Source organism: Phoxinus phoxinus (assembly GCF_949152265.1).
Source record: "Phoxinus phoxinus genome assembly, chromosome: 6".
In the NCBI taxonomy this organism is placed as follows: Eukaryota; Metazoa; Chordata; class Actinopteri; order Cypriniformes; family Leuciscidae; genus Phoxinus; species Phoxinus phoxinus.
In genome coordinates this window covers 19478841-19500902 of record NC_136881.1, presented here as the reverse complement: position 1 = coordinate 19500902, position 22062 = coordinate 19478841, and the positions used below count along the sequence as shown (strand labels likewise).

General features: G+C 44.6%; 1 protein-coding gene across 1 annotated transcript; it reads right to left on the bottom strand.

The window, feature by feature from the left end:
- Positions 1–15841: 15841 nt before the first annotated feature.
- On the bottom strand, positions 15842–19834 carry LOC307000514 (protocadherin-8-like; the record flags this gene model as incomplete). Its single annotated transcript, XM_079616157.1, has 3 exons — positions 15842–16170; positions 17174–17375; positions 17507–19834. 3 exons carry the CDS (start codon positions 19832–19834, stop codon positions 15842–15844), a joined length of 2859 nt encoding a protein of 952 aa, XP_079472283.1.
- Positions 19835–22062: the final 2228 nt, after the last annotated feature.

Sequence of the window (22062 nt, the reverse complement as noted above, 5' to 3'; positions counted from 1 at the left end):
TCGAAAGGATAATTTGTTATTAAAATAGGGGCCGCTAAGACGACACCGTTCTCTCTACACAGACTTTAAACGCGAACCTGTGATAAACACAGCTCACGTGCTGTGATGAAGACTCAGAGGCGTTCGGATCCATGAGCAATATCTTTAATGATGAACACAAAACAGACAGAATCAAAGACAGCACAGGGCTGTGGAATATACAGGGGGCAGGCCAAACTCAGAGTGGTTACCAGCCAAGGGTCGTGGGCAGGCAGCAAACGTTCACAGAGTCGAAGGGGATACAGGCTTGAATAGAGGAACCAGGAATACACGGGATATGGAGAATAGCTCAGAGTAGCACGTTGTGGCGGTATCAAGACCTCGCAGGGAACAAAGGGAACCGAGGTCCAGATAAAGGGGAGCTAAGTGGGAACAGGTGGCAGTGATAATGGGAATGAGACAGGGATAGAAGGAGGTGATGAGTGACGGGGGTAATGGGAAGTGAAGTCCTAGAACTCAGGAGAGAGTGATCTGGTGAAGCCAGGAGGAGGCGTTGTGGAGTGCATCGTGACAGAGCCCCCCTCTTGCGAGCGGCTCCCGAAGCGAGGACCTGAATGGCGACGGGGTCTTCCACGGGCAGGACGATCAGGGTGATTCTGGTGGAAGGTGGTGAGAAGAGCCAGGTCAAGAATGTCTTGGGACCTTTCCCAGGAGCGTTCCTCCGGACCGCACCCCTCCCAGTCAATTAGGTACTGGAGGACCCCTCTACGGCGCCTGGAGTCCAGGATCTCTCGCACATGGAAGACCTCCTCGCCTCACCTCCTCTCTCCTGGGTGCTGCAGCGGGTCTGAGGAGAGAGACATGAAAAGTGGGTGAAATACGGTAAGTGGAGGGAAGAGCTAACCTGTAGGAGACAGGGGTGATTTGTTTCAGGATCCGGAACGGTTTCCAATGAAACGTGGAGACAACTTCTTGTAAGGGAGTCGGAGACGTAGATCGCGAGTGGACAACCATGCCCACTGGCCCGGTCTGAAGATGAGGCCGCCTCTTCTGCGTCGGTCAGCCTGCTGCCTGAACCGTCGTACAGGACGCTGGAGATGGATGTGGGCGGTGTTCCAGGTCTCCTCACTCCTCCGCAACCATGCGTCCACCGCAGGGAGATCCGTAGGCTCACCAGACCAGGGAAACAACGGAGGTTGGAACCCGAGCACGCACTGGAAGGGCGTGAGACCTGTCGACGGCTTGCGGAGAGAACTCTGGGCGTACTCTGCCCACACAAGGAAGCGACTCCAGTCTTGTTGATTTCGGTGGCAGTAAGTTCGGAGGAAGCGGGTGAGGTCCTGGTTAAGCCTCTCCACCTGTCCGTTGGCCTGTGGGTGGTAACCAGAAGTGAGACTGACATTAATGTTCAATTGACTGCAGAGAGCTTTCCATACCCAGGAGGTGAACTGGGGTCCTCTGTCAGAGACGATATCCTCGGGCAACCCATACAAACGGAAGACATGGTGAAGAAGAGCTTCAGCGGTTTGAAGTGCTGTGGGTAGGCCAGTCAGGGGGACGAACCTGCAGGCCTTGGAGAATCGGTCAACCACTGAGAGGTTGGTAGTAAAACCCTGAGAGGAAGGCAGATCAGTGACGAAATCCACTGCAATGTGGGACCATGGCCGTTGAGGAACGGGAAGTGGCTGAAGAAGTCCGGCCGGCTTTAAGTGGGAGGCCTTTGCGATGTTGCATGTGGAACACTGATGAATGAATTTGAATTTGTCTGCGTGAAGAGTGGACCACCAGAAACGGTTACTGACCAGCAGTTGTGTGGCCGCAATCCCGGGGTGACCAGCGCTGGGTGTGCAATGTACCCACTGAAGAACACGAGTGCGAAGAACCTGTGGTACGAAGACTCGGTCAGGAGGGCATTCCGGAGGGGTTGGATGATCCCCCTGTGCTGCAGAGATTTCAGTCATGATGTCCCACTGAACAGAGGTACAATAAGGGTAGACGGCAAAATGTATTCGGGCTTGGTATGATCGGATTTACCATCAAACTGGCGGGACAGGGCGTCAGCCTTGCCGTTCTTGGATCCTGGGCGATACGTGATCTTAAAGTTGAACCTCGAGAAGAAGAGAGACCACCTCGCCTGTCGGGCATTCAGACGTTTTGCTGACCTGATGTACTCGAGGTTGTGATGATTGGTGAGAACAGTAAAAGGCAGACGAGCACCCTCCAGCCAATGTCTCCACTCATCAAAGGCAGCCTTCATGGCCAGAAGCTCCCTGTCTCCCACATCGTAGTTACGTTCAGCCGGAGTGAGCTTACGAGAGTGGAAGGCGCAAGGATACATCTTGGCAGGACTACCGTGTCGCTGGGACAGAATGGCGCCGATTCCGGAATTTCGAAGCGTCTACTTCCACGATGAACTCACGCTCGGGATCGGGATGATGAAGAATGGGAGCCGAAGTGAACTTCTCCTTGAGCCGTTCGAACGCGGAAGAGCATTCTGGAGACCACCTCAAATGTTGTTCCCCCACCTGTAGGAGGGATTTGAGAGGTGCCGCCGTGGTGCTGAAATTCCGAATAAATCTACGGTAGAAATTGGCAAAGCCCAGGAAACGCTGCAATTCCTTCACGGTGGTGGGTCAAGGCCAATCAACCACTGCTCTGACTTTACTGTCTGCTATGCTATGACTCCCTCAGCACTGATGACATACCCCTGGAATGCGATTCTGGACTGGTGGAACTCTGGACCTTGGCATACAGCTGGTTGTCGATGAGGCGTGAAGTACGGCTCACACATCCCGGACGTGTGCTTCGAGGGTCTCAGAGTAAATGAGAATGTTGTCGATGTAAACAATGACTCGCTGGTTCAGCATGTCACGGAAGATCTCATTTACGAAGGCCTGAAAGACAGAAGGACTGTTAGAAAGCCCGAACGGCATAACCCGGTATTCGTAGTGCCCGGTGGTCGTAGAGAAAGCCGTCTTCCACTCGTCACCCTCTCGAATACGAATCAGGTTGTAGGCGTTTCGCAGGTCCAGTATGGTGAAGAACTTGGCAGTGCGGAGCATCTCCAAAGCTGCGGGGACCAGTGGCAGAGGATAGCGGTCCTTGACCGTGATCTCGTTGAGACTGCGATAGTCAATACAAGGGCGGAGACCTCCATCCTTCTTCTTGACAAAGAAAAACCCAGCAGAGGCAGGAGAAGTGGAAGGAGTAATGAAGCCCTTAGCGAGTTGTTCTTCAATGTAAGACTTCATCGTGTCGGTCTCAGGTTGGGACAACGGATAGACCCTCCCACGGGGTGGTTCAGCTCCAGGAAGAAACTCAATGGCGCAATCCCAAGGTCGATGTGGAGGAAGTTGAGAGGCCTCTCCTTCACTAAAGGCCAGAGCAAGATCATGGTATTCAGTGGGAACCCCCAATAGGTCAGGATCTTTGGAGTGGCTGGAAACCGTTTCAGGACCTAGGACCTTGACAATTAGATAAACAGAGAGATGACCACTGGATTACCTTCCTCTCGGGCCACGAAATGTGGGGGTTGTGTTTCTCCAGCCAGGGGAAACCCAGAATCACAGGGTGCAGTGGTGAATTGATGTTGAAGAGTTGAATGGTCTCCGAGTGCTGAGTGCCGACATAAAGGGTTAACTGCTGAGTGATATACTGTATCTTGCCTGATCCCAGGGGTCGTCCGTCTAATGCTGCCACTGCCACCCGGGGTTCACATGGATAGAGAGAGAAATTATGAGCTTTAGCGAAAGCCAGGTCAATACAATTTCCTGCTGCCCCCGAATCAATCAATGCATTTACATTAACAATCCCTTTATCAGAGCAGAAAGATACTTCTAAAATAAGAGAATTGGGAGAACGAACACAGGAACTCGCCTCAGTAGAGTCTCTCGAAGTGGTTCTTACGGGACATGTCGGCCTCATGTGACCAGTTCGGGCGCAGTAAAGACAGAGGTTGTTGCGCATTCTTCGCTCACGCTCCTCAGTGGTTAAGCGCATGAAGCCGATTTGCATGGGTTCAGCCTCAGAACTAGCGGAAGGATTTAAAATGACCCGGTGTTTGAGCGGGGTGCGCCGCGCTCGCATCAGATTATCTAGGCAAATGGTTAAGTTCATCAGCTGATTGAGCGTTTTAGCCTCATCCCGGCAAGCCAGTTCTCCTTGTAAATTGGAATTCAGGCCCTTGCGGTAGAGTAGTTTCAGCGGATCCTCCTCCCAGCCTGTCTGAGCAGCGAGAGTGCGGAAGGTGAGGGTGTAATCCGCCGCGGAAGATCCTCCTTGATGAAGAGACAGTAGCAGCTCGCCCGGTTCCTTTCCGCCGGCTGGATGCTCGAAAACCTCTCTGAATTGGGCGAGAAAGTCATTATAAGAGGGAAACACAAGGTGACCACCTGCCCAAAGCGCTGTCGCCCACTCCAGAGCCTTTCCAGTCAGTAGCGAGCAGATGAAAGAGACCCGGCTGTAGTCGTTTGCAAAGAGGTGGGACTGCTGGTTAATATACAGAGTGCTTTGCAGAAGAAAACCCTTACACGTTGCTGACGAGCCGTCGTATTTGTCGGGTAGTGACAAACGAGGATTATTAGAGGAAGAAACGTTACTCACACTGGACGGTGGTTGATCCGGAGGTACAAAGGTTTGAGCAGCGGCGGTGGTTTGAGTCGTGAGGGACCGCATGGATCTCACCAGTTCCTCGGTAAGTGAAGTTAATTTCTCTAGCTGCTGTTGATGAATGACCAGTACGGAAGCTTGATTTGTGACTTCTGAGGTTAGACGATGCAAGGTTGCTGGATCCTGTGTAGGCGAGGTCTTCTGTGATGAAGACTCAGAGGCATTCGGATCCATGAGCAATATCTTTAATGATAAACACAAAACAGACAGAAACAAAGGCAGCACAGGGCTGTGGAATATACAGGGGCAGTCCAAACTCAGAGTGGTTACCAGGCAAGGGTCGTGGGCAGGCAGCAAACGTTCACAGAGTCGAAGGGGATACAGGCTTGAATAGAGGAACCAGGAATACACGGGGATATGGAGAATAGCTCAGAGTAGCACGTCGTGGCGCTAGTTGGCACTTTAGCACTGCGTTGACATCGGGTCCAGGCGAACAGAACACATTGACACGCTATACAAACAAATACAGGCACCCAGTCACACTAATGATCTTCGCAACTTCACTGTTACGCTAATTTCTGTAGTCACTGTGAAGCTGCTTTGAAACAATCTGTTAAAAGCGCTATATAAATGAAGGTGACCGGACTTGACTTGACTCTGGAATTCTACCAGCACCTGAAGCGCAGTGATCCGAGCTCATACCAGGCTGAAGCCCTGCAGTGTCTGGAGCAGAGTCTGCACAGTAGCGCAGCACATTTTATGGCATTATCAAATTCAGAAAAAACATAGCTTGATAATTGTGGTAGATTATTTCCCCTAGGCACCTAACTTAAGTTTACCTGGGTCGTCTCATGAGTTTATATATTTACACATCTGTCTAGTTTCCCCTTTTGTTATATTCGGAAATGATTCACTGACTGACTGACTTTGACCAAAGTGCTTGTAAACATTGTAGATTTCAAAAGCATATAAATGTTATTCCTGCAAGGAAAGGAATGTTAGTTATGATTAATTTAAAAAAAAGCAAAATATGTAACAGCCTACCACAAACTAAGAGAGTCAGCCAGTGGACTGTACGGTACCTATACCCAATAACTTATTTTTTCGAGTTACCAAACTTCCAAATTGCCATTTTGGCCATACCCAACCATTTTTTTCTCTTCTCTCATGAAATGTATATTTGGGACCACTTATAAAATACTTATTGGAAAAATCTTTACCAAAACTTTCCAACAAACTTTTTAAAACAACAAAAAGACTGCCTAACCTCACATTATAAATAAACAAGTGGTCAACTGTCTCTTCAATTCCACAAAAAAGACATTCTTTACCCACTGCTGGATTCAGGTGTCCCACGTGTCTGTTTGTAGCTATAGCACCATGAATAAGTCTCCACTGTAGGTCTACGTTTCTCAATGGGAAGTTTGTACAGAGACCTCCAGGATCCTTTAAAGTCTGGTCCAAACACTTCTGTCCACCTCCCTGCTTGTACTTGTTTTAAAAGTGTCTGTTGGGCAACTTTAACACAAGTAAAGTAGATTACTTTTTTACTTATTTCACGAAACTGTCCCATCTCCGGGGTCTTAAAAGTTAGCAATGTGTCAGCATCTTCATGGTTTTCCTTTACTGCTGCAGATACACTGATAGATGGGAACTGATAGTTTCTCCTCCAATCTTGAGCTGGTTGAGTTTCCAGTGTCTCCCTGCAGGTTCCAGGCAACGCTCTCTGCAACTGCTCCAACACCTGCTGCAGAAGACGTAGAGATTGAATACCCGTTTCACCCTGTAGTGCTGCAGCCGTTTCCCATCCATTAAGGTCTCTCAGATCTCCTATCCTCTTGAGTCCAGCTCCCGCCAGGCAGTTCATCAAGCTTCCTGATGACGGAGTTCTCATTTGTATCAGTGGATTATAAAACAATGGCTCTCCCATAATCCACTCCTTTGGTTTTGAAAGATCTCTGTTGACTATTCAAGTGATCAAGCCAAGATTTCAGCATAGACTGATAAAACACTCAGGGTTAAATTACTTAAAGGCACACCGCATAACTTTTGGCCACTAGGGGCGCTAGACCTGTAACTTTCACGTTGAGCGCCCCTAGAGGACACAAGCGCCGCAGCACTGTCGCAAAAGTCAAGAAGACATCCACGATCCCTCTCGCGTTTTCTCTTTTTTGCCTCCTCAGAAGCAGTTTTAAACATTTTCCTTGCCTCAGCCATGGCCAGGAGTCGAGCAGGCGAAAAAATTGTAGCAAAAGTGTTAGCTCCTTGAGCATATCAGAGCTTGTGGTCACGTGACAATCGTAAAGTGATTCATTCTCCAGGTAACATGACCTGGCCAAATATGGTGTGTCTTCTCCAAACTTACATAGGCGGTATTTCAAGAGGGCAGCCCCGCTCGGAGCATTGATAGTGTCAAGCGCTGTATATTGACCTGAGGAATCATTTAAAATAACTCATATGCTTCCAATCTTTAGGTCACAAAGTCCGCGGTGTGCCTGTAAGTCCAGGGGCCTCATTTATAAAACGGTGCGTAGGATCCTTACTAAAAGTGTATGTGCGCTCGAAAGCCAAAAATGGTGTGCAAAAAAAAAACATTCAGACTTATAAAACCGTGCGTATGCCAGAACCTGCGCAGGATTCACTTTATAAATCCAAGTCAGCGAAAGACATGTCATGCGTCTCCTCCCCGAAATAACCATATGTGGAGCTTACAACGCCTAGTTTTACTATGCATATCCTCATCTGCATATCATTTGCATATGATTATTCATCCACATGATAACATGTTTAACGGTACAAGACATTAGGAAAATATGAAATACGGATGTGCCGTCACATTACATTTATACAAATCATTTAGTAGCCTATCCATGCCTTGTTTTTGAATAAATAAATCAAATAGTGTAAAATACATTTCAGAGAAAGTTTTTCTCAATCTTTTCCACTGACCAAATAGTATTTTTTATTGATTTATATTTTTTGATGTAAACATAGATAGACCTTGTTGTGCATTATATTTGCACAATCTGCTATTATCATGATAAGCAATTATCTCTGTAGCTAAAACATTAAAACACAGAAAAAGGAAAAGTGTCAAAGGAAAAGTGTTCAAAAGCATTGCATCCACAACAAATATGTATAGGCTATTTATATATATATTAACTTTTTAGTAAATTTCATGTAGTTTAAGTGTTTAACTCCATTTATGAGAATCGCATATTTAATCAAAATGTTTATATCAGAAGTAAAACACAGTTTAAATCATTATTTTATTTAAACTGTAATTGTGAACATGCACTGTAGCCTATTTATGATTAGGACTCATAATGAAGATTTATAGTTCTCTTACGAGAGTTCTCTCGTACTGCGTCGAAGACGCTATGGGAAAGATTCTTTCTCGAGTTATTGAAGCCTAAAAGTTAATCCTTAATTTTGTAATAATTTAAAACGCATTTCTGCAGCATACAGCCTTAGGCGGAACAGATTGCGCGCCTATTGGCTGCTCTGCCAGAAAAGCACAGCCTATGCGAGGCCAGTGACGCTGACCCAATGAGGGCGCTTGAGGAACACGCAGCTATCGCTCTCGGTGATGGCGGCTGCCATCATTGTGACATAATCCCTATCGCGACTCTGCGGACTCGCCTAGCATCGTTCGCCGAAGCTGCTCCTCCGCCCCCTGTAGCGCCGCGCCGTAAAAAGCGCCGCGCTCAGCGGGTCCCGGAACCCCCTCCACCGCGAGAAGCTCGCCGCCGCCGCCGCTAGCTTCTCCGTCGGCTTCGTTGGAGTCGCTGACTGATGGACAACGGCCGCTGCCCGCCGCCTTGTCTGTCATGGAGGACGATCAACAGCCCGTGTCTGAAGGGTATGATGACTGCTGTTCTCTCCTCGCTTCAGGAAGCGAGGGATGGGCGAGCTCTGTGGACCTCCCCTCCCCCGCCGTTCCGGAACGTCGAGGAGGAAAGGTTAGCATCGAGGCAGAGCTGATGCGTCTGCTCTCACAGGCCGTGTCGAGCCTCGGCCTCGATTGGTCGACGCCCGACGAGCCTGCATTCAACCGGCTGGATGGCTGCTTCCCCTCCGGAGACCGCGCTTCACCGCCCTCCAGACACGCCCCATTTTTTCCTGAGCTTCACGAAGAGGTGGCGAAGTCCTGGAAAGCACCATTTTCAGCCAGAGTACGTACCAGAGTACGCCTCGTCAGCATTCTCCATTGTGGACGGTGCTCGAGACAGAGGCTACCACGCTCTCCCTCCGGTCGAGGAGGCCGTAACGGCTCACCTTTGCCCACCCTCTGCGGGACGGCGGGCTAAGGGAGTCCTACCGTCGAAAGCCTGCCGCACTTCGTCAGCTCTGAACGGCCGCGTTTACTCCGCCGCTGGACAAGCTGCATCGGCGTTGCATACAATGGCGGTGCTTCAGATCCACCAGGCCAACCTCCTCCGCAAGCTGGACGAGGAAGGCCCGGGCGCGATCAACGTGCTTGACTTGCGTAGCGCCAAGGACCTCGCTCTTCGCGCTACGAAGTCCGCCGCACACGCCATTGGGAGGATCATGGCCTCAGCGACTGTTGCAGAGAGACATTTGTGGTTAACGCTCTCTGAGATGGCGGAGTCAGAGCGCTCTGCGTTTCTCGACGCTCCCGTCTCGACGACCGGCCTCTTCGGATCATCCGTCAAGGTTTTCGCGGATCGATTCGCTGAGGTACAGAAAACGTCGCAAGCCATGAGACATTTCCTGCCCAAGCGCTCCAGCTCCGCAGCAGGCCGCCCTAAACAGCCGCCCGCTCGAGCTCAGCAGCGCCCCGCGCCCGCCGCGGCAACCCAGCAGCAACAGGCCCGAGAGAGACCACGGTCTCGCTCTGCCGGACGCCGCCCGCCGCCGCGTGGGCCTCGGCCTAAGATCGCAATCAAGCCCGAGGCCTCGGCGCCATCCTAGCCCGACTAGGAAAAAGACGGTGTTCGGGTCCCGCTGCGGCCGGACTTCCACCCAAGATTCCGGCTCGTACAGCCCCAGCAATAGTGTTTGTACCAGTGTATACTGCAGCCAACAAACCGGCGGTAAAGCCCGTTTGCCTGCACACAAACGCCGTTTTCACGGCAACCCAAATAAATCCAAAAAAGAGTTTTATATCTGGTGTTCCGGCCAAGGCCGATGGTGTAATGTGTGTAACTGTAATGCCCACCCAGTGCCCATTCGTACACACAAGCACAACCCCGTTCAACACAGGGTCTGCACACATAAAATCGATTTAGGTCGATTGTGCATCACATGTAGTAAGCGTGCCCACTACCCAGTGCCCACAACCACTACACACTGCACATCCCGCGGTTTCTGTAAAAACGAAACCAACGCACGTTTGTACAGCAAATATTTCCTGGTACCAAAGAAAGACGGGGGTCTCAGACCCATTTTAGATCTGAGGTATCTGAACAGAGCGCTTATGAAGCGAAAGTTCAGAATGCTCACGACCAGAAAAATCTTCGCGCAGATTCGCCGAGGAGACTGGTTTATGGCAATAGATCTGAAAGATGCGTATTTTCAAATACAAATTGCGTCACGTCACAGGCGATTCTTGAGATTCGCCTTCGAGGGCCAGGCATATCAGTACACAGTCCTGCCGTTCGGCCTGTCTCTAGCACCTCGTACATTTACAGTGTGCATGAACGCGGCGCTGGCACCCCTGAGACTCCGAGGCGTTCGAATTCTGAATTATTTGGATGATTGGCTGATTCTAGCTCAATCACGTTCAGAACTCACTCGCCACAGAACCCTAATACTCGATCACCTCAAGTTTTTAGGTCTCAGAGTCAACTGGGAGAAGAGTTCACTAATTCCCAGTCAAAAGATTTATTTTCTGGGAACGGAACTGAACTCGCTGTCTATGACGGCACAGCTGTCATCACAGCGCAGACTGAGCATCCTGCATATGCTGAAATCCTTCCGCAGCGGTCGCATAGTCCCGCTCAGGAAGTTTCAGAGGATGCTGGGCCTTATGGCCTCAGCCTCGTCAGTACTACAGCTGGGTCTGTTGCGCATGCGCCCACTGCAGTTCTGGCTGAAAGCGCGAGTACTGCGCCGAGCATGGATCCACGGTCACTGTCGCCTCAAGGTTGATCAGGTGTGCATGACAGCCCTGACACCATGGAGTGCGTCAGACTGGTACCGCTCAGGTGTAAGCCTGGGGACTTCCTCGAGTGTGAAGGTGGTGTCCACGGACGCGTCCACCTCAGGCTGGGGAGCATTGCTTGAGGGCAGACCGCGCTTTGGCCAGTGGCCAGAGCGGGTCAAATCACTACACATAAACTGCCTGGAAATGTTGGCAGTGGACTTAGCGCTGAGGCGCTTTTGTCCTCGGATAAAGGGACACCACGTCCTGGTCCGTTCGGACAACATGTCGGTAGTGGCCTACATAAACCGCCAGGGGGGTGTAAAATCCCGAAACCTATACAGGTTGACGGAGCGCCTCTGTCTCTGGGCCCAGCACAACCTGCGCTCACTGGTCCGTTTCCTGAAAGGAGCCAGGAGGTTGAATTCTCCCAGACCTCCTTCAGTCCCCATCTGGGACCTTTCTACGGTATTGAATGCCATGAAGGGTGCCCCATTCGAGCCTATACACTAAGTTGACATGAAACACCTGTCTTTCAAGACCGTGTTTCTTTTGGCTCTTGCTTCAGTGAAGCGCGTGGGGTATTTGCAGGCGCTCTCAGTGAGAGCGTCATGTATGGAGTTCGGGCCTAACGACTCTAAAGTAGTGTTAAAACCGAAACATGGGTACGTGCCTAAGTCCCTCAACACACTTTTCAGGGCTCAGGTCTTCTCCCTGTCGGCTCTGCCGGCCTCCGAGGACGGAAGTAGCTCCCTTTGTCCGGTTACGGCATTAAGAGCTTATGTGTCCCGCTCTGCTGTTTTTCGACAGACAGAGCAACTCTTCGTTTCGTTTAGTGGCCGTTCTAAAGGGCGAGCCGCAACGAAACAGAGCCTGTCTAGATGGGTGGTGGATGCCATAGCGCTGGCCTACGCATCTGAGGGCTTAACATGCCCACTGGGCATCAGAGCACACTCTACGAGGGGCATGGCCTCCTCGTGGGCCTGGTATGGTGGAATCTCGTTGCAAGATATTTGTATGGCGGCAGGCTGGGCCTCCCCGTCTACATTTATAAGGTTCTACAACCTAGAGGTTCCCGCGTTGCAGGCTAAATTGCTCTCAGTCTGAAAGACTAAAAAATGGTGTCCCTGCCCCGCAGGGCGGCCCAGGTCATCTTATGTTTTAAGCATCACTCACTGACAACGTGTCCCATGAGCATGCTATGACCCCCCATATATATCTATCTGTTACATATATATGCTATTTTAAAGGGATGATGCTATTCTAGCCACTCTCCTTATAAAACTCTCTGTGAGTTGTTGTGTGTAGGCACTTGCATGCCCCTGAATCCGAGCACGCACGGCGTTTTACAGGTGTTCCCGTAGCGTCTTCGACGCAGTACGATAGAACTCTCGTAAGAGAACGTACTCAGTTACTAGCGTAACCTCGGTTCTCTCTAGAAGAGGAACGAGTACTGCGTCTCAGTGCCGTGCATGCCCACTCTGCGTCGCTTCAGTGGCGAAATCAGTTTGGAGACAGCTATGCTCGAGTATTTATAGGCCTAGGCCACGCCGTTTCGGCAGGACGTGACGCAGAGGGCGCGAAGCGACCTCATTGGGTCAGCGTCACTGGCCTCGCATAGGCTGTGCTTTTCTGGCAGAGCAGCCAATAGGCGCACAAGCTTTTCCGCCTAAGGCTTTATGCTGCAGAAATGCGTTTTAAATTATTACAAAATTAAGGATTAATTTTTAGGCTTCAATATCTCGAGAAATAATCTTTCCCGTAGCGTCTTCGACGCAGTACTCGTTCCTCTTCTAGAGAGAACCGAGGTTACGTCAGTAACCGAGTACGTTTTACTTCATCTGCCGTTAGATATGCGTCAGTTTCACTAAACGGCCCAACGCGCTCGCTGGCACGGACATTTAAAGGGCACCTATTATGACATTTAAAATGCTCCTAATGTTGTTTAGGGAGTCCCCAACAACAGTTTTACATGCATGCAATGTCAAAAAACACTTTTGTTGTCGTATAATATGCATTTATTTTTACCTGATTTGCTCACTGACTCCCAAATGATTCGTTCAACGACTCGTTTTCCCAAACCCCTCCTCTGCGCGACGCTAATCTGCGTTGATTGGTCAGATGACCCAGCAGTGTTTACAGAGATAATACTTATTGTTTAAAGGGATAGTTCACTTTAAAATTAAAATTCTGTCATCATTTTCTCACCCTCAAGTTGTTTCAAACCTGTATTAATTTATTTCTTCTGCTGAACACAAAGAAAGATATTTTGAAGAATGTCGGTAACCAAACAGTAGTCTGTACCCATTGACTTCCATAGTAGGAAAAAAAAATACTATGGAAGTCAATGGGTACAGACTACTGTTTGGTTACCGACATTCTTCAAAATATCTTTCTTTGTGTTCAGCAGAAGAAATAAATTAATGCTGAAGACCTAGAAGCTAAACGGTGCTTACACAACAAACTAAATAATTATTAAGCATGCTACATAAAACATAAAAGCAACAATTATTAATAACACTTACAGGTTGTGATACGGAGGAGGAAGCTGATGCAAATACACTTGGAACTGAACCTTCCTTCAATATCAGCCGGCTCGCGAATCCAAGTTTGATTGCATTTAAAAAGCAATCGTCTTCAAAATGGCGCGAACAAAGCACAAGGCTCGGACTATACTTCTGTGGTATAGTTGTATATATGAATTGTAGCCACTTAGTCTTCAAATGCTTCTGCTTGGGCAGATGAAAAAAGTTGGCTTTTGAGTCGCACTTCAGAACACAGCGTCTCGTCGCCATGATATTTTCCCTGGCCTTGGAGCGCAATAAGTGGGCGTATCGTATTCAAATAACTTGACAAGTTGACGTCATCTAGTCAGAGAAAAAGCTTCGGTCTTCTAACGATTCATAAAAATGACTCCGAGTCGACTCTTACTTTTGAAAGACAATAACTTTATATACGGTGCACTTTCATATTTCAAACTTTGCAGGATGTTTTTGTTCACTTAGATCTATGTTACACACTACATGAAAGGTACATTTCAAAATTCCATAATAGGTGCCCTTTAAGATGTGGATCTTTCAGGGCCTGTTTTGTGCGTACGCAACGATTATAAATGAGGCCCCTGGACGCAAACTCTGACCCAGGCGTACGAACGTTTTGGAGATGGAGCAGTTTGGCGACACCAATGGTGCTGGAGTTAAATGTCTTTTTGGTCACTTTAGACAGAAAATCGAAATAAAATTATATATACAGAAAGATAATACAGAAAGATAATACAAATATAATTTCACTCACCAAGCCTATGCTTGAAGCAAATATCCACACCTTAAATGTCCGCGCCAGCGAGCGCGTTGGCCCGTTTAGTGAAACTGCGCATATCTAACGGCAGCTGAAGTAAAACTGTAAATCTTCATTATGAGTCCTAATCATAAATAGGCTACAGTGCATGTTCACAATTACAGTTTAAATAAAATCATGATTTAAACTATGTTTTACTTCTGCTAAACATTTAGATTAAATATGCCATTCTCATTAATGGAGTTAAACACTTAAACTACATGAAATTTACTGAAAAGTTATTTATATATATATATATATATATATATATATATATATATATATATATATATATATTCAATAAATAGCCTATAAATATTTGTTGTGGATGCAATGCTTTTGAACACTTTTCCTTTGGCATGCTGTGTTTTAATGTTTTAACTACAGAGATAATTGCTTATCATGGTAATAGCAGATTGTGCAAATATAATGCACAACAAGGTATATCTGTTTCCATTAAAATAAATAGATTAAAAATACTATTTGGTCAGTGGAAAAGATTGAGAAAAACTTTCTCTGAAATGTATTTTACACTATTTGATTTATTTATTCAAAAACAAGGCACGGATAGGCTACTAAATTATTTTTATTAATGTAATAGACGGCACATCAGTAATTCATATTTTCATAATGTCTTGTACTGTTAAACATGTTATCACATGGATGAATAATCATATACAAATGATATGCAGATGAGGATAGGCTATGCATAGTAAAACTAGGCGGCGTAAGCTCCATATGGTTATTTCGGGGAGCAGACGCATGTGCGCACAATCTTCCGCTGAGTGGGATTTATAAAGTGAATCCTGCGCAAATTTTTTTTTTTTTTGTAAGTCTGAATATTTTTTTGCTCACTCTATTTTTGGCTTTCGGGCGCACGTAGGCTACACTTTTAGTAAGGATCCTACGCACAGTTTTATAAACGAGGCCCCAGATCACACGAGGGGAACAGGGAATCACAACAGTAAACATGACTGAGAAACTACAAAATAAAAGACACGAAAGCATGAACATGAAAAAAAAAAACTAAAACAAACATGACAAATGCTTTCTGAAACGAGGTTGTGTGTGTGTGTGTGTGTGTGTGTGTGTGTGTATGTGTGTGTGTGTGTGTGTGTGTGTGTGTGTGTTCTAGGACTATCATTTTGTTTCTATTGTTTTAATACAATAAAAAAAGATTAAAAATATGGATAATTAGACTGTCACAGACATATCAGACACCATGCCCAAAGTTCTGGAAATTCACCATGTACATTACTGATGTATCTCATTACAGATTTGTATGATCAGTTATGGACATTGATAGTATCAGACATCTAATACAATTATTATTACAAATAATCAGTACATGTCTTTGAATGTATAATAAGTAAAAGACACATTTACAGCTAATGCACTTTTTAAATATATATATTTTTTTATCCCTTAAAAAAGAAGTCAACATAATAAATAAAATGAGACATTTAACCAAATGCAACTCAAACATGTTTTACCATTTATTTTCTTAACATTACAGACATAATATACAAATAAATATATAAACAGACACATTTTGAATTCAGATAAATGTTACTTTTAAAAGCATGTTGATGTATTTTTCATACTTTTTAATGAAGTAGGCAATATCATTTTAGTTATCTTTTTTTATCAATGGCATTATAAAAATATATATACTCAGCTTTTTCAAAAGGATTTAAACAAATATTATCTACAAGGTCAGCAAAGGAATTAATAAGAGCATTACACTTTTCACACATGCCCACACAAAAGACAAATTGCCAACAGCTGTCAGTAATGCAGGTTTTGTTAACTTTACACTTCATGCGAGAAAGAGTGTGTTTCTGTTGGTGAATACACTGGGATTGTAATATTGTTCATTTCATGTACCCTGACTTGTTGAGGTGAATTAACTATAGTTATATAGTCATATTCTCTGTGCATTACTTTCTCACAGACATTCTGCAATCCATCTGTTTTTGGAATGTGGGCTTGGTAGTTCTCTCTCCTGAGAGTGTCTCGTTGAAGTGAACCCGTCTTAGCAAAGGAGTGTGCTAAATTGCTGTTTGTCATGGCAGCAGTTGGACACCAGCAGTCATCTGAATGGCCCAAAATCTTGCACTTGCTTGTGCATGCCCACAGACCTTAATAAACAAAAAGAAGACAATTACCAGTATAAGCTTTTTAGTCAATGAAAACAGACAACATAGAGGTATTATAAATACTTATAGACCATATATGTCTATGCTGATATTAAAATAGGCAGTACATATTTTGTCTCTCAATAAAACCACATTTCTGATATAGGTTATTTGCTATGTCTTTTAAGACTTTATATTATATGCAAATATGCTTTTTTGCTACTAAATTATTATATAGTGGCAACATCTACCTGCAAAAAAATCACAACATGCTTATCCAAAAAGGAGCACTTAAATAAGTGAAGAAATCATACAGTAAAACATGCAGTGCCGAATCTCTCTGTATCTCAAATACAGAAGCAAACTTTATCTAGAATAAAAGTAATTAAATATGCTAATAATACTATAGTAGTTTTCTAATTACTTATTTGGTTTACATTATTTTGAATCTTAATTTCATTTTGTTGATATTTTAGTCTCAGCTGCTCTTTTACATAGACTCCAGAATATTTTCCATTATATTAAAGGTAATTAAAAAATATCCGAGCAAACATAAAACTGGCTTACTATTGCTCTCAGTGCAAAAACAGCATGGAACATCTGTGAGGCCATTCACCTCCAGCAGTTGGGGGTGTCTGACCCCCTAAAGAAAACCATGCACTTTCAAGGACGTGCATTTAATGCATGGAAGAAAAACTTAATGTTTAAAATGCAAAGACACTGTTCAGTTGAATGATAACATTTGCCATTTTTAATGCTGTTAAACTGAATGTACGAAGTAAGCTGTTTGCTGAAAATATAGCCTATAACTTAACTCGATTAATCTAATTAATCAATATTAATCAATTGCGCGTTAAAGTTGCATTCATATTAGGTAGCCTATGTGTGCACATCCCCATTCAACACTCTGACCCCCGTGAAAGCCATTTTGTAGGCTATATAATTTGCACCCTGCTTTACACTACATGGACACAAACATATTAACATACTGATGCTTAGGCTATACCATTTTGAACGTTGTTTTGATGGTCGTCTTTTCTCGGTCTATCCCCGCTTGTATCTGAATCGCTGTTATTGAAGTCGCTGTCTCCATTCCCGCTGTCCTTTCCACTGAATTGAGGGTCTCGTGCTGATATAGTTGAGGTGCATTTCCACATTTGACTAAGTCGCAGAGCATCTTTACCAAAACCAGGAAGCGTGGAATAATCCTATATATAAATATATATATCATCATCAACAACAACAATAATATATATCATCATCAACAAAAAAAATAATTAAGAATATGAACCAGATAATTCAATCAGATGGAATCTCAAAGTGCAAGGCTATAACTTACTTCTGACTTGACGCCGGGGCTTTTGTCCTTTAGACCAAAGACACACGTACTATCTTCAGAGCTGCAGGAAATATCGCTGCCTGTCTGGATGAAGCCAGAAAAAGTTGTTGTTTTTGAGTAAGGTTGAAAATCAAACACGGTGCCACTGTGAATTGGAATTAGTGGGTCGTTGTGGTCCGCTTTAACTCTGTCCTCGTTTCCAGAATGGTCTCCTCGATTATTCACCTTTCGTTTATTACAAGAAGTTGCAATGAGAATAATGGCTAAAAGTAGTAGTGTGCAGCTCCCCGCCAGTACCACGATTATAACGAGTGAATGATCCCCTTCCCGAATCTCTTCGTCAGTTCTGTGCCTGAATATATTGCGGTCACTGGGAAGAGATCCTGCAATGATCTTGAAATTGATAGTGACTATTGTAGTTTGTGAAGGTTTACCGTTGTCACTGACACTTACTGTAATTCTCAAGTTCTCGTAAACTTTGTAGTTGAATTCACGATTCAGATAAATTTCTCCGGTGGCTCTATTAATGGAGAACACAGAGGAGACGCCCTCTGAGATTCTGTATGACAATTCTGCGTTGACACCTTCGTCAGCGTCCCTAGCATGTATCTGGGTTATAACGTAACCTGAAGGCGCGTTTTTGGGTAGTAGAACCTCGGCAGAACTATTACTTAGCGCAGGTTGTGTGATAGAGGGAGCGTTATCATTCTGGTCAACTATTTTTAGATTGACGATTGCGCTGCCTTGGAGTGGCGGCGAGCCTCCATCACTTGCTTGAATACGTAGCTGTAGCTGTTTGAGGACCTCGTAGTTGAAACTTTTGAGCGCATAGAGCGAGCCCGTTGCGGGATCTAGAGAGACAAAAGTTGACACCGGAGAGCCTATGTAGGTGTCCAGGAGCTTATAGCTGATTTGGCTGTTTTCCCCTAAGTCGGGGTCTCTGGCCACTACAGTTGTGATATATGCACCTGGTGCATTGTTCTCCACCAAGGACACTTCATAGACAGGTTTACTGAAGACAGGGGCGTTGTCATTCACATCACTCAACCTTATAGTATATTGCTTAATTGTTCTTAAGGGAGGTGATCCCAGGTCTTCGGCAACAACCGTTAAGTTATACTCCGCAATATTTTCTCTATCAAGTGAAGATGTCGTTATAATCATAAAACTGTCCTCGTAGGCTTGCTGGAGTTTGAAGTTGTTGTGCCCATAGAGGGCACAGTGAATCTGTCCGTTTGTGCCCGAGTCCCTGTCCGCGGTGCTGATCAGAGCCACAAAGCTTTCTTTAGCAACATCCTCTGTGATGTACGCTATTTCCGCTGTGACTGAGGCAATAGTGATATAATGTTGTGGTGTAATTGTGATTTCTGGTGCATTGTCATTCACATCCTGCACATGCACAACAACTTTACAGATGGACGGGCTCGGATTAGGACCCAAGTCAGATGCCTGTATATCGAACTCATATGTTTTCTTGCTCTCAAAATCAATCGGGCTCTCGAGCGTCAACTGCCCGGATTTTCGGTCAACGCTGAAATGTTGTCGGATCTCCAAGGGCACCTGATTTCCGAACCCATACACAACTTCCCCATTCAATCCATCGTCTGGATCAACCGCATTTAAGTCCAAAAGCAGAAACCCCACCGGCGAGTCCTCCAGTACATCAACTGAAAAATTGTTCCGGTCGAACACAGGGCTATTGTCATTAAAGTCTTTTACTTTGACATTGATCTTTGTGGTGCTGGACCTTGATGGATTTCCCCCGTCTGTTGCGACGAGCTCCAAAACATAGGAGGCATGTGTCTCCCTGTCTAGTTCTTTGATTACCACCAACTCCGCATATTTAACCCCATCAGCTCTGCTCAACACGTCAATAGTAAAGTGACTGTTGACAGATATTTGGTAGCTTTGAATGTAGTTCGAACCCACGTCCTCGTCCATAGCAACATCTAAAGATATTCTAGTGCCGACTGCTGTGTTTTCTGAAATTCCCAAAGTTGATTCCTTTCTAGAGAACTCAGGAGCGTGATCGTTGATGTCCTTTACTTCCACTTCAATATGAATTAATTTAAATTGCTCATTCGAGAGACTCACAACGTCGAATGCAATAACACACTGGACCACATTCTTACATATTTTTTCTCTGTCTATTCGTTCTCCAACTGTTAGCTGTCCGTCTTTTTCTCGGAGCCTAATAAAAGATGCGTTGAACTGCTTCATCATTTTGAAATTGGTCTTAGCGTCATCTGAGGGATTTAAGTTCATGTCCTTGGCCAAGTTTCCGATGACAGTGAATAAAGCGTCCTCTTCATAAGTCTGATATTTCATGATCATTCCCACTGCTAAAGTAGACAGAAAAGGCAGTACAAAGGCGACCACAGTCCACCAATGGCACAAAACTCGACTGCTAGAAGTCCCTCCCATCATGGTTTGTCAAGAAGTTACCGCTGTATGTAACTTAAATTGAGGAAAATATTTTAAAGCCAACAGAACTGTCAAATAAACATGTATATTGTTTCTCTGAAGCCAGGAGGAGAAAAGCTGCCTCTCGGTGCGCACACTGTCAGCTCTACGCTCAGCTCGAGAAAACTGCAATGGATGGGTGGTTTATAGACATCTTAATGCAAATTAGATAAAGTGTGACTAATCCCTGCTTTGAAAAAAAAGAGGTCTTTTAAAAGCTCGTAAAGAAATGCCACAAAGCAGGCATTTTAGTGCCAACTATTTCCTAAGGGAGCCCCTCAGGGGTAGAAAACTCTATTATTTTTACATAATTTATATTGTTATTTATATGTAATATTATTTAATTCAAACATTATATTACAAAATCACTGAAAAGCTATTAAATACAAATTTCTTATTTTTTTTTTAAGTTTAAAAAGCTAACCAATTTATCATCATGCACAACATAACCTTATTAATACCTCACAAAAAGCAGGAACATTATTTGTAAGACTGTAATATGCAAATACTGTTCTCAATATTGCTTGATCTAGGATCTGGGATCTAGGACCCTTATTCTTTATTGTTTTCCATAAGGCCAGTGTTGCTGTCCCTATTAGATTAATAAACATAATCTCCTTCTTAATAAAAAAAATCTATACTTCAGTCCTATGAATATTTTATCCGAGAACTCTACGTAAAGCCCTGAAACTAAGTTGTAAGTAAACTTTTTTAGTTTATTCTTAGCTAAAAACACTTAGTTCTTTCAAAAATATATGTGCTCATTAATGTATATTTACTTCGTTCAAGTAATAAAGTATTCTCGTGAGTGTATAATATGCCATTGAAAATACTTACGGGTGAGGGGGTTCGAATGTCGGTCGCCATGTTGCCCCTCCATCTTGAAAGTACATTAGCCAAAGAGGGACATACTCGTTAATTCAAGCTTCGCCTTTCGCGTTTCCGAAATTCACTGGCACCAGCCCTGTTTTTATTTTTTTCCCTTCCCTCTACCTCTACATCTCCCTCGTACCTCCGTCACATCAACTGATCTCTGCTCACGGAGAAAATGATATAGCCTACAATGTAAACTTTGCCTTATGCTAGTGATGTCGTACAATATACAGAATAACGATAGCACTGATAAAAGTTACTTTACTAAGATTAGCTTGCATTCGTCTGGGAACCTGATAGCTGATGTTAGCAATGAAATGGTAAAAAAAATAACGAAAACATAAAACTATTATTAATTTTACATAGATGTCATAACCTATATGTTAACTGACAAATTCAATTACTGCAAATTATAATAGTTTTCTAAAGTAACCTCACCACTTGAAGGAATAATCATGGACGAGGTCGAACTGGAAGCCATGTTAATCTTGGACTACATTGGCCACCGTAGGAGTTAAAACGAAATCGGAATTGAGAGGAACAGAAACTAATATTCACTGGATGGTCATATACCTTTTCACCGCTAGATGGGGGTAAAAATCACACAGTGTAGCTTTAAAAAAGACTAAAAGTCTAATACCATTTAAAAACAGATGCTCAAAATCTCCATTGCCAAAAAACCTACAATGCTCACCCACTGCTGGATTCAGGTGTGTCTGTCCGTAGCTATTGCCGTGTGAATAATCCTGTACTGTAAATCAACAATTTGCTAGTTTATACATGGCCCCTGACCATTCGGAGGCTTTTTGTCTCTTTAGTGATTTCTGTTGTGTGATAAAAGTGCCTTTTTTGAAGCACATTTCAGATAATTCAATTGAAGAGTCCAGAAATTCTGGATTGAGTCAGCAACTTCACCCTCATTCTCATCACACATTAGCGGTACAATACCAATCCTTGTCTCTTCAAAATCTTGTCTACCACTCTGGTTTATACTTTTGTATTACCAAAAAAAATGTCCTATATCAATTTTGAAGCAAGTCTCTGTAATCATAAACCCATCACTTTCTGAATAGTTTCCATCCAGATACAATATCTCTGTGTTTATCAAGTCCAAGCCCACCTGCCCTCTGCAAGAGGGCACATATAAGTCCATGATAAGTCTTTATAATAAGATACAATTTTTTTTTTTTTTTTTTTTTCTTCTAATCTGAAAGCACAGA